Source organism: Mesocricetus auratus, unplaced genomic scaffold (assembly GCF_017639785.1).
Source record: "Mesocricetus auratus isolate SY011 unplaced genomic scaffold, BCM_Maur_2.0 Super-Scaffold_100026, whole genome shotgun sequence".
In the NCBI taxonomy this organism is placed as follows: Eukaryota; Metazoa; Chordata; class Mammalia; order Rodentia; family Cricetidae; genus Mesocricetus; species Mesocricetus auratus.
The window spans coordinates 7,747,600-7,772,344 of record NW_024429207.1 but is presented as its reverse complement, the minus strand read 5'-3'; the positions used below and the strand labels follow the sequence as shown (position 1 = coordinate 7,772,344).

General features: G+C 45.5%; 2 protein-coding genes across 7 annotated transcripts in view; one reads left to right on the top strand and one right to left on the bottom strand.

Moving 5' to 3' along the window:
• The first annotated feature begins 1,283 nt into the window (after window positions 1–1,283).
• Window positions 1,284–24,118, top strand: Cenpu (centromere protein U). 3 transcript variants are annotated; one of them, XM_040731772.1, is made up of 13 exons: window positions 1,284–1,423; window positions 3,182–3,230; window positions 5,863–5,971; window positions 9,222–9,324; window positions 10,684–10,744; window positions 11,297–11,527; window positions 14,152–14,221; window positions 15,396–15,504; window positions 18,498–18,576; window positions 19,203–19,250; window positions 19,717–19,778; window positions 21,988–22,144; window positions 23,817–24,118. In XM_040731772.1, the coding sequence occupies exons 1-13, from the start codon at window positions 1,392–1,394 to the stop codon at window positions 23,928–23,930; spliced, it is 1,224 nt and encodes a 407-aa protein (XP_040587706.1). In that variant the 5' UTR covers window positions 1,284–1,391; the 3' UTR covers window positions 23,931–24,118. The 3 variants fall into 3 exon arrangements, with proteins under 3 accessions (XP_040587706.1, XP_040587705.1, XP_040587707.1); XM_040731771.1 differs by having other exon boundaries at window positions 5,860–5,971; XM_040731773.1 differs by lacking the exon at window positions 11,297–11,527 and having other exon boundaries at window positions 5,860–5,971.
• Primpol (primase and DNA directed polymerase) overlaps window positions 15,502–24,745 on the bottom strand; it is a 41,531-nt gene continuing 32,287 nt past the window's right edge. For 3 of the 4 annotated variants that reach the window (XM_040731766.1, XM_040731768.1, XM_040731767.1), the window contains exon 14: window positions 20,993–24,739. In XM_040731766.1, coding sequence (XP_040587700.1) covers window positions 24,482–24,739 — 258 coding nt within the window. In that variant the 3' untranslated portion in view covers window positions 20,993–24,481. Of the gene's footprint in view, window positions 16,426–20,992; window positions 24,740–24,745 lie in introns of those variants that run through there. The other variant, XM_040731769.1, reaches the window with a different exon arrangement.

Here is a 24,745-nt window from a genome sequence, read left to right as displayed (position 1 = left end):
AATGCATAACTATTTGATAATTATACATAGGGCCACATCAAGGCTGAAAAGCAATAAAATGCTTTAAAAGCCAAAAGGATAGTTATGGGTGGGAAGAAGAGGGCACCATTCATAGACAAGTCTGAGAACTATAACTTTTTATGACATGATTTAGTAATATGGGTTTTTGTGTTTTATCTTTACATTATATTCCTTTTGTATGCATGTTTTTATTGTGACAAAATACATAAATTTGGACGTTCCACCTTTTCATTGTAATCATTTTAAGTGCGTGGCTTGATGCAATTAAATACACCCACCTTTTTGTACAACCATCTCCCCTACCCTGCCCCTGCCCCGCCCCATCTCTAGCACAATTGTGCTTTAAGTTAATCAAGAAATCATTGTCAGGATTAGAGAGATGATTCATTCGTTTAGAGCCTTTTGCTGAAGACTCCGGTTCGATTTTCAACACCGCCATGGTGGTTCACAACCATCTGTAACTCCAGTTTGAGGGTGTCGGATAGAGAGAGAGGGACAGGAGAGGGGAGATGGCGGAGGGAGAAGAGGGGAAAGGGGAGCGAGAAGAGAGGGAGGAGAGGGAGAGATGAGAGGGAGGAGAGAGGAGAGAGGCAAAACAATCATACACATAAAACAAATCTTTTCTTTTTTTTTCTTTTTTCTTTTTTTGGTTTTTTGAGACAGGGTTTCTCTGTGGCTTTGGAGGCTGTCCTGGAACTAGCTCTTGTAGACCAGGCTGGTCTCGAACTCACAGAGATCCTCCTGCCTCTGCCTCCCGAGTGCTGGGATTAAGAGCGTGCACCACCACCTCCCAGCCACATAAAACAAAATCTTTAAAAAAAAAAAAAAAGCCAAGTCTAACGTTTAGTTTTCGCCGGTTTAGCTCTTAGGTCTTTGATCCTTTAAATTCATTTTTCATTCTTTTGCACCACAAGAAAAAATTTTTTTAAAAAAGAAAGCATTATGAGTACGGATCCCGAAGGGTTTGCGAAGGAAGATCCTGGAAGGGAGGACACATAGACAGTCAGCTGCTGCAGGGAGCTGGCTCGGGTCCGCCCCCCCCCCCCACACACACCCCACACCCCCCCCCCCACAGCCGCACCATCCGGGTCAAGTCCCCGCCCACGAGGCCACAGTACCGAATTCCCGAAACACTGGCGCGGTCCTCGGCCGGGAGGGACAGCGGGGGAGCCGCGAAGCGGTACCATACGGGACTCCGCTCCGCTGCCGAGCGTTATCCAGGCCTGGGCGTTGGTCATGCTCTCTCCCTGGAAGCCCTCTGAGCCCGCCCCGGAAGAGGCGGAGCAGGGAGGGCTAGGCTCTGATTGGCTGATCTGAACGGTGCGCGCTCGGCGCGAGTTTTGGCAGCTCCGGGTGTCTGGAACGGCAGGATGGCGGCTCGGAGAAGCTTGAGATTCCCGGGGTAAGTGTTGTTATCCCGCACGCCGCCCGGGACGGGCTCAGCGTGTCCCAGAGACTCGCCGACCCGTGCCCGGTTCCCGCAGTGCCGGGTTCTAGAGTCGTGGGGGAGGGGATGTAGTCCCAGGAGTCCAGCTGGGTGGGAGAGGAACTCGGACACTAGCGTTGCTTTGTGTGACAAGCAAATATTTACCGAATCCTTCCTTGCTTATTCCTTGGTCATTGCTTTCTTATTTCCCAGACCCAGCTGTTTTCGTAATAGACAACAGGGACCCTGACGCCAAAGCTGATCTCTAGTTTAGTGTTTGGGATGGCCTAAATGCCTACAGGACATACAGGGTGCGCCAGGCATCTTTTTATTATAAAGAGAAAGGAATCCATCTGGAAAGAGGTCGCTAAATTGGGCCCTGAAAGGTTGGTTCTAGGATCTGCTGGCGAAGGATCTTCTGGGAGTATCTGGCGCGCATTCAAAGCCCGCTAGGGATCTGGGTAAAGAGGTCTCCGCTGGGTAGGCGTTCTTCCGTGGGAAGATTGCTTGTGGAAGATGGTGTTTGTAGGTACTACAAGACACAGATGGTGGGGGAAATCCACCCTCGGCGAGCCGTGGAAGACTGCAAGTCAGCGGACTAAGGAAATGTTCAAAACTTGATCTGCTAAGCCATTGATTTTGTTTCAGCATCTCGAGGCTTGAGACTCCTGAAATCTGTTTATCATGCACTCCGGGAACACTGATTGGCACATACAACAGAGATTGTGTACATGGTTATCTTAGAGATTCCCATCGTTTGGAAGTTGCTCCGGGATTCTAGCCCAAAGCCAGAAGGAAGGTTCTTTGTGTTTTTGGAGCACAGACAAGAACAAGATGGAAAGAGTTTAGGCTAAGCAGCCCGTGCCACCTGATTTTCATGCCTGCTCGTCTCACGTGGGGCAATCAGTTCCTAACCACGAAGTAGTTACCACAGCGCAAATAGTTCTGAGAACCAACTAAAGCTGGGAGTTGTTTAGAAATGGGAAATCTTAGCCTCAGCCCAGAGTTTCTTTGGCATGTGATGACCTGCGGCAGCTTGTTTTTAACAAGTCACCTAGGCAAAGCAGCGATTATTAGTGCCTCCCCCCACTTCAGTTCTGGAGATGAAGCCGAGGGCCCATGTGTGCTGCACAAGTGTACCATTGGCCTGCACCCCCAGCCCAAGCCTTTTAGGCGGCTCTGAAGTCAGCTAGTTTGAGAACCAGTTCAGGGGGCATTTGTGCAGATGCTCAGACAAAGTCCTGAGGAAATTCTATACTCAGCGCAGCCTTTTGAGAGCTTGAGAGCATTTCATTGTAACAGAATGACATACTTTTTTTTTAGATTTATTTATTATTATGTATACAGTGTTCCGTCAGCATATATGTCTGCAGGCCAGAAGAGGGCGCCAGATCTTGTTACAGATAGTTGTAAGCCACCATGTGGTTGCTGGGAATTGAACTCAGGACCTTTGGAAGAACAACCAGTGTTCTTAACCTCTGAGCCATCTCTCCAGACCCCGAAGACATACCTTTTATGTTGTGACCTAATGCACACAGTTGAGATGGTTCACAAAGGGGCGCGAGCACCCCTTCCCCATTCTGCTTCTGTAGTTGCCATGGTGTCTGCTCTGCTGGATGAGCACTGATGAGGAAAAGAATCTGGGAAGGATTGCCTGGGAAGGCTCACAGCTTGTAGTGCTTTCCCCAGTTATTCTAACTCCACCTTTTAACTTTGTTGTCTGTGTTTTAATAGTGCAAAATGTTCCAAGAACACTCTGGGGAGAACACATTCTAGGAAGCAGGTAAGTAATCTTTGTTAATGTGATTTCTTTTTTAACCATTGAAAACAAGACTGTCATAACATGGGAAGCACATTTTGTAGACTTCTCTTGACAAACTTTTTTTATGATAGCTTTAGAAAGTGCTTTATCAGCTGGAGGTGGTGGCGCACACCTTTAATCCCAGCACGTGGGAGGCAGAGGCAGGTGAATCTCTGTGAGTTTGAGGCCAACCTGGTCTAAAGAGTGTGTTCCAGGATAGCCAAGGCTACACAGAGAAACCTTGTCTTGGAAAAGAAAAAGTGCTTTATCTGGTATGATGGAGAAAAGGAACTTCATCAATACTTTAGAATCTTTTTTTTTTGAGCCTAGACTGACATTAATTTTATTCAGATATTTGACATCATTTAGAGTTGTATAAGGTTCTGTATTGTCATTTTTCACATATATATATATTTCCCCTGTTACAATTTTTAATAGCTGCATGTGGGTTTCTGGTATTCCTCTTGATTCGTAGTATAGTTTTATTTTTCTAAAGGAAGGGTATGTTAAAGGCAAGTGCATTTGTGTAATAGACTTAATTGCTGATTCTAAACTATCTGCTGCCATTTCAAATTACAGTGATGAAGGTGCTTACTTTTCGAGATGAGGGCTAGCTCTTAAAGCTGTTTTGGCCTCCTTCTCTGTCCCCGGCTTTCTCCATCTTAGGCAGCTCCCTGCCTGCTGCCCTGACCCTAGCCTTGGGTGATGTCCTTCCCTGTGGTGAATCCCGGGCGGACCTCTGGGGCATTTCTTGCCCACCACTGCTCAGAGTAGCTAAAGTCCACTGTGCCCCCCCCCTCCCCCGGGGGTAGGGTGAGGTGGGGTGGAGAGTGGTTCTTTACTCACTTTAGACCCCTTTCTAGCCTTTCCTGTTGGAAATCAGTGTCTAGAATGGATTTTCTGGGTCCTCCCTGTGGGAGGTAGTAGCCTTGCATGTGACAGAGGCTTCTTTGACTTGAAAGCAAATCTTCGGGCATTTCTTGGCGTTTCTCCATACAACACTCTGAATGAGGCTTCCCCTGAGGCTTGGAGTTTTGTCTGCCAGTGTTATTATTGCATATCCTTTATATCTCCCAGACTTTTCTTATCTGCAAGGATAATATCTCTTGTATTTTATAAACTACCACAGAAGATTATCTCATTTGGTCTTTCATCAGGATTAGGGTTTAATCTGTGTATTGAACTAGGTTGAACTGTAAGCCCTGCTCTCTGTCCTGTAGGGAAGGCAGCTTTACCCTGGGTGCTGTAGAAACTGCTTTTTCTGGGGAGGGGTTCATAGTGTCCCCTCCATCAAGGATTTAGGTAAATGATGCCTGTGAACCAAAGGTAGCCTGCCATTTGTTTTTGCACAGCCATGTGAACTAAGAATGGTCTTTGTTTGTTGTATTTTAAAATGACATAAATAAGGTGAACATGATGGCTCACACCTACTTATAATCCTAACACTTGGGACTCCTGTGAGTTGAGTTCAAGGCCAACCTGGAATACACAGTGAAACCCTGTCTCAAAAAAGTAAAGGTCACCTAGAATGAAAATGTCTCATGACCCGTGGAGATGATAGGAAATCTCAGTGCCCAGAAGTCAAGTTCTTTTGAAACACGGCCATGTTCATTCCTTCCTAGCTTGTCAATACCTGCTTCCACACATAATGGCTGTGTTTGACAGTTGGTGCAGAAGTCTAGTGGCTTACAGAACCTAGTGTCTACTCTCTGGTCTCCATAGAAATGCTTCATCCTTCCCTGTCTTGTGCCCTGACCAGCATGGCACGATGGGATTCTAGCCCATGGGAACCTGGAATGATGAGACAAGAAACAGGAGAGAGACGGGCAGCAGGACGGCATGGCTGATCCAGCTGTGTCTGATGAGAATTCTGTACAGGCTTAAATGGGGGAATGTGCATTGGCCGTGGGGTGGAGGTTGTTAGACCAGAGAGGCCTGCAAGTGAGGCAGCAGGGAGCGTTTGATATGCCATGGGCAGGAGATCTCACCAGGGAGTGCAGGTGTTAAGGAAGCCTTAAGCATTAAGACTGTCTCTCTGGTACTAGGCCATCTGCGGCTTGGGGCAAGAAAGAGATTTACAGTGACCTGGTCCTTTTTATTAATGAAGGAGTAGGGTCTGGACTCCAGGTCTGAGAGTTGGTAGAGGAATAGGCAGTAGGTGTTAGTTATTAGGATCTTAGTGGCAGTATTAAGATGGTTTTGTTCGATGTTGCCCTTATATTAGGGCCCTTACAGGTATGAAATAAAAAGGTGGGACTATCCTTGAGGGGGCCGTGCCTGTCTTAGGTCAGGGGGTCTCATGGACAGGGGTCTCTCTGTCATTGGAGATGGCATAGTATGATGAATATTCCTGTCTACTGGCTATTCCTGTGAGCCCAGGGTTTACTCATAGAGGGCTGGGGAGGGAATGCATTATTCCTAAAGACTGACAATATTTACAAGAGGTCCTAAATAACTATGATCACTCCCAACAGTCTTGGATCATCAAAATCTGAGATTCAGAAAGCGTCAGGTGATTCCACAGACCGTAGAACGAGGTAGAGGGTCCTTAGGAGATGAGTGTGGTAAAGTCCCGGTCTCCATTTCAGTGACTGATCTTATTCACTTTTAGAAGGCTGGTCAAAAGCACAAGCCTAAAGATGTGTTTGACTTTCCTGATAATTCTGATGTCTCAAGCATACTGGGAGAAATGGAGGAAGAAGAGGAACCGTATGAGTCCTTTGGTTAGTACCCCACATTCCTATTCAGGGCTTGGGAACCACGGTGCTTAGCTAACACAAGAGCTGTGCGGTTATCTCCATTGTCTAATTCCTTTTTCCCTTCCTTTGGTCCCTGGATACTGTAAATTTACTTCCAATCTCTATGGATTTGTCTCTTCAGACACTTCAGATAAATAGAATCGTAGAATATATATCTGTTCTGGTGAGCTTCTTTGAGCTAGCTTCACATTTTAAAGGTTGTGGCGTGTATTTACTCATCTTTAAATTTTATGGCTCAGTTGGCTTTGGGTTCTCCTTTTTTTTTTTTTTTTTTTTTTTTTTTTTGATTTTTCAAGACAGGGTTTCTCTGTGGCTTTGGAGCCTGTCCTGGAACTAGCTCTTGTAGACCAGGCTGGTCTCGAACTCACAGAGATCCCCCTGAATCTGCCTCCCGAGTGCTGGGATTAAAGGCGTGTGCCACCACACTTGACCACACTCGGGTTCTATCTTTCTTGAACACTCACGGTCAAGGCTGTGTGTGTGTATGTGAGTGTATGCACACACTTGTTCAGTTTTCTGAGGCATACCCCTAGGACAAGAATTCGTGAGTCTATAGTAGCTCTGGTATTAGCATTCTGACTTTTTATTCTAGCCAGTCTAGTGAGCGTCAAATGATGTCTCGTTGTGGTGATGTATGCATAGAAGGTTGATCTATGACATACAACGTGCCCTTTTAACCAGCTTGAAACATGCAGCTCCATTCACACTGCTGGGTAGCCACCTCACCATCCATCTCCAGAGCTCTCACTTTCCTTAACCCAGACTCTGTAGCCATTAAGCAGCTCCCTGTTCTCACACCCCAGCCCCTGGCCACTGCTCTGTGAATTAGGCGACCCCAGGAACCTCATGTAAGAGGAAGGTGCATGCTTGCTGTCTTAGGGTTACTCTTGCTGTGATGATATGCCATGGCCAGGGTGACCTGGGAAGGAAAGGTTTATTTGACTTACACTGCTCATCACTGTCCGTCATCAAAGGAAGTCGGGACAGGAACTTACAGGACAGACACCTGGAGACAGGAGCTGATGCAGAGGGCATGGAAGAGAGCTGCTAACTGCTCCTCATGGAGCCTGCTTTCTTATGGAACCCAGGACACCAGTCCAGGGATGGCCCCACCCACAGTGGGCTGGGCTGTCCCCCAGCAATCACTAATTAAGAAAATGCCTTACAGGCTTGCCTATAGCCTGATCTTCTGGAGACATTTTCTTACTTGAGGTTCCCTCCTCTCTACTGACTTTAGCTTGTGTCAAGTTGTCATAGATATCCAGCTAGCTTTATAACTGGCTAGTTTCATTCAGCTTATTGCCTTGAGTTCATTACTCTCACCATGCTTCCAAACTGCCCTTTGTCCTGTTGTTTCTGTGTGGTCCTGGGGACTGGCCCAGGATCTTGCATACAGCCCAGGACTGTCTTTGTAAAGCCAATTCCAGCCGAATGGGGTAGCATGCTGTAATCAGAGTCTTTGGGAGGTGGAGGCTGTAAAATCCAAAGTTGAAAGTCATGCTGACCACACACCTGGGCCTCATGAAGCCTGGTCTCAGAACACAGCAGCAACAGGAAGCAGACTCCTCATCCCTCCTCTGTCAATGGGATCTGGTGTGCAGATGCCCGAGTCCCTGCTTTCACTTTTGTGCAGGTACACACAGTAGGATGACTGGGGAGTATGTGGGCCATACCAGTTGTAGGGTTGTATGTTTGAGGACTCGTCAGTGCTATGTTCCACAGCGGCTGCCACGGTCATATCTTACCATCAGTGTGTGCGGCTCAGTTCCTGGCTCAGCCAGACTTTTTTTTCTCTTCTCTCTTTCATTCTCTGTCCCTGGTTGTATGTGAAATGTATCTAATGGCTGTATGTGCGTTTCCATAATGATGTCAGGTGTCTGTCTTCTCCGTGAGCTCTTGATCAGTTGTAAATCATTAGTGAAGCTGTGGAAGTTCAGGATCGATTTATTTGTCTTCGTGCATCCAATGACAACCCCGCCCCTATCTGTAGAATAAATAAATATCATTGTTTAGTCGAGGGCATCATGGAATATATTATCAACCTTAAAACATGAGGTTGACATATTCAGTATTTAAGCTGCTGTTTATTTTGGGAAGAAAGTTTTTAAGTTTGTACATCATGCTAACATTTGAACATGAAAAAAAAAAGGTTGCTTGGCTCTTCTCAGCTCCCTTGCAGCAATCAAGTCTGTTGGGACTGGTCGCCCCTTTTGTCCCTTCAGACTTTCCATCCCTGCCATGTCAACCCTCCCCGCAGCAGCAACCTTAGCATCTCCTTTCACTGCCTCCCACTACGACATCCTCATTAAGGTTCACTTCCACCCCAGTGTGCAGGCTCACAGTCCAGGTGAACGGAGAGGAAGGGAGACAGGCAGGACAGGCACCCTCCCCGGTGCCCTCTGAATGCTTGTGAGTAATGCAGTCAGAGAGGGCCCCTGTAACCCTCCCTGAGCAGTCAGTAACTCCACGTGTGCCGTGGCTCCCACGTGTACGCACGCTGACACATAGTGGCCAGGGAAGACCACGTCAGCTTCCTCTTAATGTCTGTCTTGTGTGACGAGAACATTCCTATTAATATACGCGAGAATATAGATGCAGAATTTGAGAACATGCCTTTAATTTATTTTATTTTTGTTAATCCCAGCACTCAGGCAGAGGCAGGCAGATCTCTGTAGTTCAAGGCCAGCCTGGTCTACAGAGCGAGTCCAGGATAGCTTCCAAAACAATACAGAGAAACCCTGTCTTGAAAAGAAAGAAACAAAGAAAGAAGGAAACCAAAATAAATAAATAATTAGATTTGGATTCCTTTTATTTTGTGTGTATGAAGGTTTTACTTGCATGTATGTCTGTGCCGTGTGCATCCTTGGTGGCTATGGAGACCAGAAAAGGGTATTGGATGTCCTGGAATTGTAGTTACAGAATGTTAAAAGCAGCCTGGTGGGTTCTGGGAATCGAGCCCAGGCTCTTGACAACAGCAACAAATGTTCTCAGCTATCAAGCCACGTCTCCAGTCCCTAAAACCATGTTTTTATTGACAATAAGGTTTATATTTCCTTATGCTGAAACATGAGATAAAAATTACCTGGGAAGTGGCTCGTGTAACAGATGTTGACTTTGTTGGCCATTGAAACAGAGATTGCTTTGCATCCCACTGTCGGGGAACATGACAATGGCCTAGACGGCCGGTGTTAAATCTGCTGTTTTGGTTTTGTAGACCCTCCTCTGCACAGCACTGCTATCGATGTTGAAGAGGAGCTGTCCAAACACAGTGGGTCCTCAGCCTCTCCAGTCACTCATGGAAGAGAAGACGCCAGAAGGTATGGATCCGTCTCAAGCAGTTGGGGTTTTTGCTTTGTTTGTTTTGTTTTGGGAGGGCTACATTTACTATTTTACTTTATGTGTGGGTGTGTACAAGTGAGTGCAGGTGCCTGAGGAATCCAGAGGTGTTAGATCCCCTGGTGCTGGCAACTCTTATGAAGGAAAGCATTCAATCGGAATGGCAGCTTACGCTTCAGAGGTTCAGTCCTCACCATCACGGTGGGACATGGTGTCGTGCAGGCAGACATGGTGCTGGAGAGGGAGCTGAGAGGTCTACATCTTGATATGCAGGCAACAGGAAGTGAACTGAGACACTGGGTGTGGCTTGAACATGTATCACAGCCCACACCACCACAGTGACATGCTTCCAACAACAAAACCCACACACACGAAGGCCAGAGGATGACCCTGGGCGTCTTCCTCTGCCACTTCCTACCTTACCTTCGTGAGACAGTTGGTTGCTGAAGCTGGACCTCATGATTGACTGACCAGAAGCCCTCAGGATCCTCCCGTCTCCACCCCAGTCAGCACTGGGGTTCTAGCCAGCTCTTTCTGTGAGTGGGAGGAAGAGGGGCATTTGAGAGACCAGTCTGCAAGCTGTTTTTCAGGTTATCTCAGAGATGAAGGGAAGTGGAGGCTTGAAGCATAGTCGAGAAGCACACAGTAGGTCTTGACACTGGAAAAGAGCAGCCACCCAGGCAGCTCTGGGATTGCGTCATGGTCACTAAATACATGGGTCAGTGGTGCTGCTACCAAAGGAAGGATTTAGGAAATAAGGCAGCATTTACATATAAGTGCCAAAGAAAGTCAGGGCTGAAGGAGGCCTGGGGAGAGCTTAGCATGTCCCTGGACCCCAAGAGGCTTCAGTGACAGTTGGCACCTTCTCCCTAGATGGTCAGCTGTTTTGTCCTTGGATCTTTCCTTCCCCCCTCTCCCCTTCTCCCTCCCTTCTCCTGGCTAGCTGGTTTGTCACGGAGAGGCCTTGCATCTGAGGCTATCTCTGCTGGTCCAAAGCTTCTGGCTTTAGTCTTGCCCGTGTCTGCCTACCCAAGGCTCCAAATTAGCACTGAGCCTATGTGTTCTACATGCAGCAGGAGGTGACCCAGGGATGGCCCGGTGATGACCTGAGGAGTTGGGACCAGTGACTTGGGTGAAGTGCAGCTCTCAGACTTGATCTCATTGGTCCGTGATTACTCTCTTGCCTAGGGGAAACAGATGTGAGCAGATACAAGAAATCTAGAAAAGTGACAGACCTGCCCATGGCAGCTAGAAAACTCCTCACACCCCACTTATTTTTATGCTGAAGCAATGTGTAGAAAATGTTATGTACAAGATACTGATGGCTTGTTGTTTGGCAGCTCGAGCCCTTCTGAAAAAGAAGCAGGTGGAAGCAAGTCTGCAAAGACCAGTGCTAAAAAGGTGTGTGCTCTTTGTTTGTAAGAAACTGCATATTTCACTTGGAGTAGATGTAAATGGAGTAAAATGTCCTGTAGCAGGATTTTTCAATACAGAAATGTCTTAGAAATTTCTTTTATAACTAAGTAAGTTTTAAAAGAATTATATTCATTTATTTTTCGTATGTATGTGTGTATATATGCATGTACATGATACAGTGGACAACTTCTTCACTTCTACCCTGTGGTCTTAGGGATTGAACTCAGACTTGGTGGCAAGTGCCTTTCCCTGCTGCACTACGAGACTGGCCCAGGAAGAATGGTTTTGTATCCAAAGTGTTGTGAAAGACTTCTCAGCTTTCTGCGTAACCCAGTCAGTTTCTGTAGCATTCTGTGTGTTCAGGTTGTGGTTGACAAAGGCAGAGAGAATTGGGTGGCAATCTAATTATGCTGCCTTCTAGATGGTATGCTCAGTTTTGATGTTTATAAATGAGACATGGGAATTCTGTAGTTCCCTAACACTGGGAGAATCGTAAGATTTGAGTTTTCTAAACTTAGCAGCGCTGTTTCTTCGTAGCCACGGAGAAAGCTGGAGCCCATCAGCGATGAGTTTGAGAGCTCTGAAGATGACGTGAGGAGGAAAGTGGGGTCCACAGAGAGAGCAAGGGCTCGACAGCACCAGGCTGCTCCTGCAGCCTCTGCAGCACCCCCCTCAAGGCCAAGCAAGCGTGCGGCTCCTGAGAGGGCAAGGGCCCACAGCGCTCAGCCCTTGGCTGCGGAAGAGACTCGAGCAGTACAAAGACAGCTGGTGAGCAGCGATTGCCATCCGCCCCTCAGAGAGAAAAGTTCATTGAAAAGACTGAGAAGGGCTGGAGAGAGGGCTCAGCTCTCCTTGAGGACCCAAGTTCCATTCCCTGTGCCTGCATCAGGAGGCTTACAACTGCTTGTAACTCCAGCTCCAGTGGGATCTGACACCTCTGACCTCTGTGGGCACCTGCATTCGAGTGTCATAACCCCTCCCCCACATGCACATCAGTTTGCCTTTAATCCCAGCACTTGGGAGGCAGAGGCAGAAGCAGAGGCAGGTGGATCTCAGTGAGTTCAAGGCCATTCTGGTATACAAAGTGAGTTCCAGGATAGCCAGGGCTGTTACACAGAGAAATCCTGCCTCAAACAAACAAACAAAACACAACAAAAGTGATTTTAAAAATAAGTTTAAGCTTTTATTATGGAAAGCAATGTTTCTTTTAGAAAGCCTACATCTAGAAAGAAAGATACATTCATGTACAGTTCCATAACAACATCTGTGTCTGGTGTGTGTTCCACAGTCTTTCCATGGCGTCAGTTTAACCAGAGCTTGCACTCTGTTCATGGGTACCCATAGTATCTATTGATGGGAATGCAATTTGGATGCTCTGATGAGTTTATTAGTTATTTCTTTGATGTTTGAGATTGTAATATGATCACATCATTTCTCCCTTTTCCTCCCTCCAAACCCTCCCATACATCCCCATTGCTTTTTCATATACATGGCCTCTTTTGTGTGTGTGTGTATGAGAGAGAGAGAGAGAGAGAGAGAGAGAGAGAGACACTTCCTTAGTGCGTAAGCATAACCTGCACAGTGATGGATTTCTTTGTTTCAGAGTCTTTATATACACCCTTGATTTGTTTCCTTCTGAAAAAAAAATCATAATTTGTTTTGAGGTGATTGAAATATAGTATCTTTTGGTTCATATTCTTATATATTGTTTTATTAACTCATTTGGTTGAATGTTTTAGATAAATGATCCTGCTTATATTGGTACCAAAGATGTACCCTCATGAATTATATATGTAACCATGAATGTCTTCATAGGTATTCTTTTTTTTTGTTTTTTGAGGCAGGGTTTCTCTGTGGTTTTGGAGGCTGACCTAGGACTACCTCTTGTAGACCTGCCTCTGCCTCCTGAGTGCTGGGATTAAAGGTGTGCGCCGCCACCACCCGGCCATCATAGGTATTGTTTTGAGAGAGATGGCGATTAGACATAGAGGGTTATATAAGATGGGTGAAACAGCTATAACACCAGTCATGGCCACCAGAAGCTAGAATGGACAAAGAACGCCCTCCCCCTGGCTGGGGGCAGGGTGGGGGGACGGGACAGAATGGGGACATGACTACCCGTATCTTGACTACATCACTTGGGTCCCACAGGATATTGTCTGTTAAGACTGCTGCTCCCTTCCTAGACATGATGCCAACGGCTTCGGTCTTTGTTTCCTAAACCATTGTCTGGATTGTCTTTGGGCCAGTTTCTCTCCTGGTTTTTCTTGACTCTGGGTCACATGTCCTTATGTGTTTGCTTTAGTCTAGGACTTGAAATGTGTAGTCCATGTTGTTTAGGGATGTTGAGCTCTGTGTCCTGTCCTTCTGTGAGTGGCCATCCCCACAGACTCAGCCTGGCATTTGCCTGGTGTTCTGAAGTTAGAGGCTTGATTTTATCCTTTGCTAGGGTGAGAGTGTAGAAAGCCTAAGGCATTTTCCCAGCATCTAACCTAGTCAGACTCCACCTCTCTATTGTTTATTATTGCTCACAACGATTTACCACAAAGTTAGTTACACACACACACACACACACACACACACACACACACACACACACACACACACACACACACACGATTATCATGTCATAGTTTCTGTAGGCTGGAGTCCAGCTTCAGTTTTGCTGACTCCTCTGCTCAGAGTAGTAGAAGGCTGAAATCAAGGGCTGTCCAGGACTGACATCTCAGGTGAGCCTTTGATTTCTCCTTAAAGAGTTTTCAAGTTGTGGATGGGTTTCACTTCATTGAGACTTTAAAAGTAAGGTCTTTCTTTCTGGAGGTTGAGGTTGCTCTCAATTCCTGCTGGTACCATTATGTGACCCTTGAAGTATGGTGCCTACAGCTGCAGAGCCAGCCCCAGACTCTCCAGATTAAGATAGCAGTGCCTTGCCCATAGATACAGTCCAGGGAACAGACCCTGCCCTGTTCACAGGCACTGCCGGCACTCAACAGGGAGGGAGTTTTGCCTGCCATCACCTTGGAATTCTTATCACAGCTTTTGTGCCCTTTCCAGGTGGAACCCATCAGGAGCTGGCTTTAGGCTTTGTCAGGAAGGTGGGCCTCACACCGACTAGGGAGTTTCTCAGCGTGTTTTCATGCTGTCCTCTCTGTTAGACGCGTTCCCTTCACCATTCCCACAGATGTAGACTGCGCCACCCCAGCGCGCTGTGTGGTTTCATGCGCTGGAACCCCTTGGCCTAAGGATAGCTCTTCAGTTTTTCCTAAGAACTAAATAAGAACTGTAGTTAATACCAGGTGATGGTTTGCTAATGCTGTTGTCTTAACCTTTACATTTTAAAGAAAAAACTTTCCTAAATGGATATACTATTTTTTAATTTTGTGTTTTGGTAGAAAACTCCGAAGAAAGTGAGGCTGTCTCCCGGCAGAAGGAGGAAATCAAGAAGTGAACCCACAGACTCCGGTACAGAGTGGCGCTTGGTGCCTTGTTACTCATATCTCTAAAAATCCCTATTTTTAAGTTGTCTTAGTTGTTGAAAGAGCAAACTTTATTTTTGGTGGGGTGGGTGTTGAGATAGTGTCTCTCTGGATAGCCCTAGCTGTCCTGGTACTCACTATGTAGACCAGGCTGGCCTTGAACTCACAGGTATCCACCTGCCTCTACCCCCTGAGTACTGGAGCTAAAGGCATACACCACCATCGTGGCTAAAAAGTGCCCCTTGATTAAGAAATTATGACTTTGGAGTAGCATTTTTCTTTATCATTTTATTATGAATTATTTTAAAAAAGGAAAACTAATACATGTATATAATATAGTTTGATAAAATCCAGCCCCATTCTCTCCCCTTTCCTTCTTACTTGTCTGAAGTTCCCAGAAGCTGCATCAGGGAGTTTACAACAGTTCCAGGGTATCTGTGCCCTCTTCTGGCCCCCACTGGTACCTGCATGCACTCACACAGACACACACACATTATAAAGATAAACCTTAGAAAAGGCCTTGTGTAGGTAGAATTACATGCGACAGTCTATTTGGACATAGATTCATTCTGCTGTGAATCTGTCCTTGTTCATTACAGGGCTATTGTAATAAAGCCTGATGGCCCCTGCCCCCTTTTTGTTTTCCCTTTCTTTCGCTTTTTATTTTTATTTATTGAGCTCCTGGCCTTGCCCATCCTGGGAAAGTGCATTGAACAACAGCTACAGCCTCCTTATGAACTGCCTCCTGCCCCATGGACATTCTAATGCACAATTTCATCAACATGCTTTTATTTGTCTTGGAGGAACGGAGAGGAAGTTGTTGAGTCATAAGATAGATCTATTCCAACTTCCCAAGTCATTGCAAACTCCTACTATATGCCAAAGTTTAAAATGGTACTAAACATAGAAATGCCGTGTGAACAAGTATAATAGTTTAACGTAGCTGAAAGAGCTCCACTCTGCAGCACTGCCATGTAGACGCTGTCTCAAAAGGCACGCCATAGCGGCAGGGAGGGAGAGCAGTACACAGGAAGAACTGAGCGGGTTTAGCTGGTTCCACGTCCTGGTAGGACTACTTTTGTTCAGGGTTCAGAGTCCTGGACCTCGAGACAGCTCACAGATAATGATTCTATTAAACTGACATGTGCTTAATATTCTAGGTGCTTCTGAAAGCATGCATATTTGGTGTCTGGAAGGAAAGAGACGTGGCGACATCATGGAGTTGGATGTTATCCTGTCTGTATTTGAGAAAACCTTCCTGGAGTATAAGTAAGTCCTCTAATGTTGTAATACGTGGGCCTGATTAGTTGTGCTTAGAGTACCACGGTGTTCATCCTAGTTTTCAGTATTATTACATTTAAGATGCCTTTACATTTTCATTATAATCCTCCTACATACATTGGTTATGCTAGTTTCAAGTTATTGAATCATCTATTCTAGATGTTCCTCATAGACTTTAATCTAGAAATAAGTGTTTCCTCCAGTGCTGTTGGTGTTTCTCAGTCAGATAGTTATGTCAGGTATGGCCACACCTCAGTCTCTGCCATCTCCCATGGAAGCAGGCATGGGGGAGAGCCCCGGCTACACAGGCTCCATCTCTCATGGCAGAGAACAGCTCCGGGTCAGGCCCACCAACCAGCTCCCAAATCGTGACATGGACACTCAGCTCATGTTTGTCCCACTAGCTCTTCTAACTTAAATTAACCTGTTTCTGGTCCTCTGTGTTCTGCCTTGGGGCTTTTACCTTCTTTTATTCTGTATGTCCTACTCCGTGTCTGGCTGTCTGGAGACTGCCTGGCTGGCCCAGGGCTTCTCCTTCATTTTCTCCCTCATTCTCTCTCCATTCTCCCTTTGAGCCCAGATTTCTCTCTGCCTGCCAGCCCCGCCCATCCCTCTAGTGCCTGGCTATTAGGCATTCAGTTTTCAGTAGACCAATCAGGTACCTCAGGCAGGCGAGGTAAAACAGCAGTTCATCTTTACAAAAGTAAACAAACGCAGCAGGAGCAAATGGAAGACATCTTCACACAGTTAAAGAAATGTTCCACGGCACCCTCTGAGCAGCATCAAGATAGTTACTGCTCCTTTGGTTGTCTCCTCCAGCCCGGGGTTTGCTGGGGAAAGTTGGAGAAACAGCTGAAGCACTGAGGTCTCACTCATTTTCCTCCGGCACGAGTCCAGCTTTGGTTTTCCCTGAAGAGAGTGATTCATAAAATTTTAGATAATAAACAAAAACATTTTAAAATGCAGCCTGGCAGAGTGGATCTGAGAGACATGGACTAAGTCACACAGCTGTGAACGCATCTGGCTTGTCTGAGAATAAGACCCACTGGGACAGCAGTCAGTGAGTCAGAGAGTAGGAAGGAGATGGGGTTGATGCAGGTGGGCAGGGACTACATGCTGGGGGGAGGGGCTGTGGAGGCAAGGGGCTTCCACAGTGCTGGAGGAGGGGCTGTGGAGGCCCCTTATGCTGCCGTGGGAGATTTGCCTCTGAAAGGAAGGGAGAGGGTGGCATGGTAATGTCTAGGAAGGCAGGCTTACATCCAAGGAGGGATGTCCCATCCTGCTGTGAACCAGTGTTGGGCCCCACCACTGACTTCTGCTCGTGGACTTAGTAGCTATAAGGGGAAGGTGTGAAATCCAGCAAACTGCTCTCTTCCGCTCATGGGTGGAGTCAATGGATGAAATTTTTCCACTGCTCTAGAAGAATGCTGGTAGACTCCAGAAGCATCTATGCCCCACTGTCATTTCCTTCCTGTTGTGATAAAATGCCCTGAGAAGCATCTCGGGTGGCAAAGGGGGTTTATTTTAGATCACAGTTGTGGTCCATCACTGTGAGGGAACTAGCTGAAAACTTAAAGCACATATATTCACAGCCCAGAGCAGACAGAAGGAATGCAGACCAAGCTTGCTAACTCAGCTGACTTTCTCTATTTTATACAGCCCACGCCCCCGCCCCCACCCATGACACGGCACCACCCACATTCAGGGTGGGTCTGCCCACCTCAATCGCCTGCCTCTACAGGAAATACCCCTTGCTGGCATGTCCCCAGGACATCCTCATCAAGACTGTCCCTGACACGCTCTTCCCAGCTAATTCTAGACTGTGTGGTTGACAAAACTAACCATCCCATTGTGTCTACCCACCCTCCTCATCCCAGACTCTGTCCTCTGCCCTCTCCCCTCGTTCCCTGCTGCCACCATGCTAAAGCTGCCAGCCATGATGATATCTACCCAGGAAACCCATCCTTCAGTGAACAGAGAAATGCTTAGTCACCCCTGTCACCCCGCAATGGTGCTGCTTTAGTTATCCCAATAGCTGAGTATGCAAGTGATTTTTTTATTGTTAAAACCCGTAACAGAATATACCATGGACCATGTTTTAAATGCAGAATGGCTATCTGTACTTTGTGTAGCACACTTCTAGAACTTACTCATTTTGCAGTGAAATTCTGCAACCATCAAAACAGTTGACCACTTTCTTCTCACTGCAGCAGATACTTTTATGAATATTGGTGTATTTTGGTTCCTCCTAGTTTTCTGTATAGATAGCTGGAAGTGCAATTGCTGGACCACATGGTACATATATTTTTAACAGTCTCTAATGTTTATGGCCCAGTAGATAAGAGGGCTTGCTGTGCAAACATAAGGGCCCAAGTCTGGATCCCAGCATCCACATAAAAAGCTAGGTGTGGTTGTGCACGGCTGTAACTGCAGTGGCGTGCAGGGTAGAGACAGGAGGGTAGCTGGGGCTTGGGGCTGTCCTCCAGCCCAGGGCCTGGTTCAGTGGGAGACCAGTCTCAAAGGACTACGGTGGAGAGTGCTGGAGCAGGGCACCTGCTGCCCTCTGGCCTCTGGGAAAGCAAAACCGTGTGCATACATAGCTCCCCACCCCCACATAACAACTTCACCTCTTCGGATATTTAATGCACACGTGTGGATGTGGATGTAAACTTGTTCTGTGGTTTTCATTTGCTTCCCTCATGAATAGTGTGGCAGAATATCTCTGTGTACATGGTAGCCATTTCTTTATCTTTGGAGAAATGTTTTTCAAGTGTTTTGCTCATCTTTTAAGTTGGATTGTCTTTTGCATGTGGTTGAGTAATTTTTAAATATATATGAGAAAAAACTATAGGCTTACATTGCTATCTTAGGTATTTAAACAATATGTGCCAAGCTATATATACTTATGTATCAAGTAAATAAAATGTATCCTTCAGAATCCTTTATGATACTAGTTTTTGTTTTCTTAAAACAATTTACAGACAAAGAATAGAATCTGAAAGATGCAGTCAAGCTGTCAACAAATTTTACTTTAAGATTAAAGGAGAACTCATCAGAATGGTAAGTTCACTGACACATTGCTTAATTTTAGTTCTTTGTTATTTTTTTAAGGCAGGGTTTCTCTGAATAGCCCTGACTGTCCTGGAACTCACTCTGTGGACCAGGCTGGTCTCAAACTCAGATCGGTCTGGCTCTGCCTCTCGAGTGAGCATTGGAATTAAAGGCCTGTGCCACTGTGCCTGGCTGCTCCAAATTTTTTAAGCTAAAATTTAGAAAGTATCCTATAGTTGTAGAAAAGTTTGCATTTGCTGGCTTTGCGGCAATAAACACATGAGAACTACCCTTACTTCTTTTTGGGGTGTGCAGATGTGAAATTGCATACGTGCATGTATGTGGAAGCCAGAGGCCCATGTCGAGTAACTTTCTCAATCACTCTACAGCTTATTTGTTGAGACAGGGTCTCACAGGAACCTGAGCATCGGTTTTGCTAGGCCGGCCAGTGAGCTCCAAGGAGATCTCCCCCAGCACCTGTTAAAGCCAAATGTACAGTGCTGGGGATCTGAACTTGGGTCCTTAACTTTCGGGACAGGCAGTTTAGCAACTGGAGTCTCCCAGCAGCTGCTCACGTGAAACTTGAAATACTTAACTTTGGGAAATTAGACATGCGTGTGTTTTTGCTGTCGTAGCTTAAAGAAGTCCAGGTGCTGAAGGCTCTGAAGAGGAAGAACACCAAGGTGAATGCCAGGTCTCAGTGAGTCACGGGTAGGAGCGGGGGAGTGCACACCTGCTTTGGTTTATAACCCGACACTTTGTGTAAGGGCTTTATGGTTTGGGTCCACTTTTTATTTGATTTTGTAATGTTAACATAGACTAAGGGATGGGGATCTCTGCTAGCCTGCTGTCATTATGATTTAGTGCCCAGGATAATCAGCTTATAAAGAGAAAGATTGTTTGGGCTCCCTGTTGGAAGTTCTGGTCCATGGCTAGATGGCTCCGTCACTTTTGGGGCCTAATTGTGAAATGAAACTGCTAAGGCAGTCAAACCAGAAGCAAGGAGGGTCCATCGTCCCCCAGGCTCCAAAGCTGCCCACTAAGCTGCACCCATCTGCCTGTTCCTCTGTGCCTCCGGTACCTAGGACAGTGTAAGCAGAAATGTTGAGACTTGTGCTGTTAACCTAAGTAAATTATTGTATTGCTCAGATCATTTCCAACATGGAAAAGAAACGGCAGCGTTTGATTGAAGTCCAGGATGAACTGCTTCGGTAAGATAGCGACCTACTCCTGCTAAGAAGTCACCTAAAGGGCTGTAGTTTGTCACTTCGGGGAGTGCTGTTTGCTGCCGTGACCTGACCCACAAGAAGCTCCAGGTTTCCTTTGCACTTGCTCAATGGCAGCAGCTTGTGGCACCCCATTGCAGAGCCTTAGAAAGAACACAGATCAGTCTCCCAGCATGCCTGGTCTGGCCTCAGGCAGCCTGATTATAGATTTAATGAGTACACTCTAGGATTAGACCGCCTGGAACTTGAATCAGGCTCTACCGCTGACCGCAGTCCAGGGTGAGATACTGACTTCCCCAGTACCTCAGGCCCCTGTTGTGTATATGGGTATAATTGTGTTGTTCCTCGGGAGAGGCGGTGAGTAAGCCTAGGCAGGGTGACTCATGCAGACAGTTCTGCTTATGTTGTTTGCTTGTTTGACTTTTTTCACAGATGGTCTTGCTGTGTAGCCCTGGCTGGTCACTGGCTTAGTTACTGTTGAGATATACACCCTGCAGTGACACTCATGTCAGTCCACGTTCTGAGGTCTAGGGTCGGGGCAGTCCCCATGCACTGGTTAGGAACACTAGTGCACTCGAGTCTGGCAGCCTGTCTGTACATTTTGACCTTCTGAGGTGTGGAGCAGGGCTGACTGTGCTCTCCACTCTTAAGAGACTTTAAAAGAGCTTGGATAGCTGAGGATGTGGCTCAGTGGTAGAGCACCAGCTTGGCATGAGCAAGACCATGGGTTCAATTCCCAGGACCACATGGGTGTGGTAGCAGGAAGCTTGAGCAGAAAGGTGGTATGTTATATCAGCAAACACTTGAAATATTATTTAAGTATTAGGTTTTAAAGTGACCAACTCGGGATTTTGAGACAAATTAGTTGTCTATTCCATTGTTTACAAGTTTAGTCCATGTGAGGCACTAGAAAATGTGTTTATTAGCTTTGGCCAAAACATGGAAAATTTGGGTAATATAGTAATAATAATGATGGTAACAGTTCACAGCTTCCTTTATGACAAGGGCACTTTCCTGAATGCTTCATTTGGTCATTCTTAGCCATGATTCCAGGAGGTAGGTTCTTGTGTGTCCCTTTAATAAGGCTGCTTTGTTACACTTGGCGTCAGTGTGAGACTGTGGAGATGTGTTGGGACTGGCCTCTTTAGTTTTTCCTCTAGATGTAATTATAGTAAGACAAACATTTCAAAAAGGCTTAGTAAGGAAAAGCATAGTATGGTTTTAATTTCGCACAGGAGAAGGCTAACGCACAGGGGAGTCACCTCACCCCAGCAGGTCCCACCCTTAGGAAAGAAAGACAGGGAATGCACCTCTGACCCCCCCCCCCACCATGTCAGTCTAGAGACTGCTGCAGGAATGTTGTAATTGTTCAGTGTGAAAATAATTTTTTCATGTTTTCCCCCCCCATCAGTCTCCCCAAGTCCCCACAAATCCAATGCCTACTTCTTTCTCTCTTTAGGAAAAAAAGTAGACAAATGAAAACAAACAAGAGAGAAAACAGAAACAGCACGAGAAACACACACTCTTCTTACACTTGAGAAGTTGTTCTGTTTTTTTGCAAGCTGGCAGCCCTTCCTCCTCCCCCACCATAAGTCACAAGTTATTCCTTTTCTTTAGAGGTAAAGAAACCCAGCCCCAGAGAGGCAGCAGTTGGCCCAAGGTCTTGTATCTTTCTATCCAGGTCTTGTGGCAGTTTTTCTGCTGATTTTATTTGACCTTGGAAGATTGAGGAAATTTTAATAAGAGGAACTTTCTGCATGGCCTCCTAGTTAAACTGTCATGCTGGCTACTCCTGCTGTTAGCCAAATTCATGTTCAATCCAGTAATTCCCAGGGCTTGAATGACTAGGTGGATTTCAGCATCTGTGAGCCATGTTCACCATGGGTGTCACTGCTAATTGTATGTCACAGTTGAGATGAACGGAAACGCAGAATCTTTTACATTCATAATCTGAGAGGCAAGCACAGGTCACCTCGCCCACCCTCGACTTTGCCTTCGTCACCCAGGATGCTCAGGCACTAGAGACTGCTGGACTTTATTATATGTCATTTATGTGGGAGAAAATGCTTTTGTTATTTTTGGTTTTGGTTTCTGTTCTTTATAGTATGGGCATTTTAATATTTTCAGTTCATGAAGAATACATATTAATTGTGTTTTGCACAATTTTCTTAAGATTTAAATTTTTTGTGTGTAGATTAGAACCACAACTGAAACAACTACAAACAAAATATGATGACCTTGAGGAGAGAAAGTCGTCACTTAAGAATTCCACGAATTTCTTATCTAATTTAAAACAGCTGTACCATGACTATTCAGAAGTTCAAGAGAAAGAGCCAAAGGAAAAGGAGAAGGTGAGTCCCACTCACTTTTACCGTGCAGCAGATGCTGGCAATCGCTCGTAGAGTGCCAGTAGCTTTGAGAAAGCTAAGGACAGCGTTAGTGTAAGTCATAGAGATCACAGCATCAGTTCTCAGCTACTTAATGAAGAGAAGCATCGTGCTGCTCCCGAGTTCCCTCAGAGAACTGCACTGGGGGCTGGTGTGTACTATGCACGACTCTGCTTTGTTAGTTCCCATCAGGACTCAGTGGAGTTGTAAAGACGGCCGCCTTATTGTTCATGCTTTTGTTGCTGTTTCACAGAAATGGTAGGCGTGGCTTGAGAAACAGTAAAACACAGTTGGGAAATTGTAGCTATTATGTTAATCCACTTTGAAGTAGCTCCTGGGACTTTGCTATGACACCCAATTAAGACTAAGAGAAACGTATGCTAAAATTTTGTAAGTTTGCATACCTAGTAGAACCCGAAAAATATGACTATGCTAATAGAATTGTGTACAGAAAGTGATACATAATTACACACAGTGTCTCTGTGCACCTAATGATCAGGTTTGTAATCTTCACCTCTAAATTCAACTTTAAGATCTGGCATTGATCTAAGTTTTCAAAATGTACATAAAGTTTATTTTAGGGATTTGATTGCTAACTTTGTGACATTTACCTAATCTATACACAGTCCTTGACTAATCACTCTTTGCACATGGTAGGCAAATGCTGTCCCTGATCTACCTCCAGGCTTGAAACCCAAGCTGCAGTAACTGTGGGATATACTGCTCTCACAAATGAGACTGTGTACCTTCAGTGCCTGTGGTACTGTTACTGTTGGGCACCTATCCTTTTCCTGTGACATCTGGATGTCACAGCTCTTCCCAAATGAAACCCACGGCTCCAAGTGAATTCTTCCCACTCCTTAGAGAGCGGGTGCTTGAGGTGTCTTGTGCGTAGGTGATCCTACATCTGTTTAGCTGAATTCCCCATTAACATGGTCTCCATGTGGCAGAAAACAAATCCCATTGTTATGAGGGGCTCACCACTGTCTGGCTGCTTTTCTGCTCAGTTTTCATCACTGAGAAAAATACCTTGGAAACACATTTGTCAGCAAGCTGCCAAACGTATGGTAATTTATTTTAAGGGGAATTTAATTTCCCTCAGATAGTTTGCAAAAGGAAGTTCGGCTTTGTTAATTATTTCCAGGTCATGAGTTGGATTTAGAATTTTAACTTTGTCCTTACATTTGGATTGGCAACCTTCAAGGCTTAATTGATCCAATAAGTAACTTTCCTAAATGATACCTTTGAGATTATTTTGCTATAGACTAACTCATTCCATTAGTTCCTGCAGTAAAAGGAAACTTGCTCTAGACATTTGTTTTAAACAGTTGAGATCAAGTGGACCCCACATGCCATTATTAGTCATGAAGATGCTGCAGGTCTTTTGAGTCACCTAGTCTTGCCTGGGGTAGAGAGCTCTTTCTCCAGTTTTGTTGAGCGGTTCTGTGAGTGTTATTATATACGACATCTTCTGAGAAGATGGGATGCCTAACGCATGGTTTCCTAATGAGCCTAGTTAAACAAAAGGAGAGAACTAGTTGAAAACTATCACGATTGGCCTTGGTCATAGGCCAATCAAAAAAAAATTATGAAAGTATCACTATTTGTGAGTCTAAATAGTTTTTTCCATCAACAGTATGACTCATCTAGCCTTCCAGCTCTATTGTTTAAAGCAAGAACGATTCTGGGAGCCGAAAACCACCTAAAAACCATCAACTACCAGCTGGGGAAGCTCCTTGAGCAGGAATGAGAAGACCATAAGCTGAGTCAGTCTCCTGCTGCCATCTCTCCTGAAGCTGCACTCTGGACAACCAAACTTCCTCAGCAGAATTTATTACCATTTTGTCATTCAGACTAGATAACACCAGTTCAACTGTCCAACCATTCAGAAGCCATAGTTATAGTTCTGATTATTGGTAATAAAGTCCAATCTCTTGACATGTTAGTCATCACTGGGCATAAGAGTTCTAACCTGCAGTAAACTTTGTAAATAATATCAGTGCAAGCATAGGATGGTTAATTAGGAGCATCTACTGAACTATGTCAAAGTTAATCTTCAATAAAACTGGCTCAGGTAAGAAGCAAATTATTAGAAAACTAAGTGATAAGACAGTTACTATATAAATAAGTTCAATAAGTTAATACGATTTGGTTTGTTATGCTGTTGGGGATTAAATACAGGACCTTGTCATGGTAGGTAGTAGTATTCTACCCTTGAGCTATAACCCCAGCCCTAATTTAACATTTATGTCATAAATCTTAGGCTTTAGGCAAATTGCAGCCTCATTATGGAAGTCCTGTTCACGGCTGGCTACTCTGTAATGCTTCTATAATTAGTTCATCAGGAATATCGTCCATTGCACTCTTGTAACTAAGAAGACTCCTGTCTGCAGCATCAGCAAATTCAGCATCTTCTGTAGCTTCTAAGAAGCAGGCATCATCTTTGTCGTCCCAGTCAGCATCAGAAAAGCCTCCTGGTAACAGGTTACTGGATGGTGGGTTTTGAGAATTCTTGGTCAGTGAGTTGCTGGTTTCACCTGCTTCTTCAGGAGTGAACTCCTTTAT

Excerpts from the sequence above, each read along its gene's own strand:
- Cenpu (XM_040731771.1), top strand. The coding sequence starts at position 1,392 with ATGGCGGCTCGGAGAAGCTTGAGATTCCCGGG. Across the intron at positions 9,325-10,683 it reads GGAAGAGAAGACGCCAGAAG|CTCGAGCCCTTCTGAAAAAG; the intron begins GTATGGATCCGT and ends GTTGTTTGGCAG. Across the intron at positions 19,779-21,987 it reads GTCCAGGATGAACTGCTTCG|ATTAGAACCACAACTGAAAC; the intron begins GTAAGATAGCGA and ends TTTTGTGTGTAG.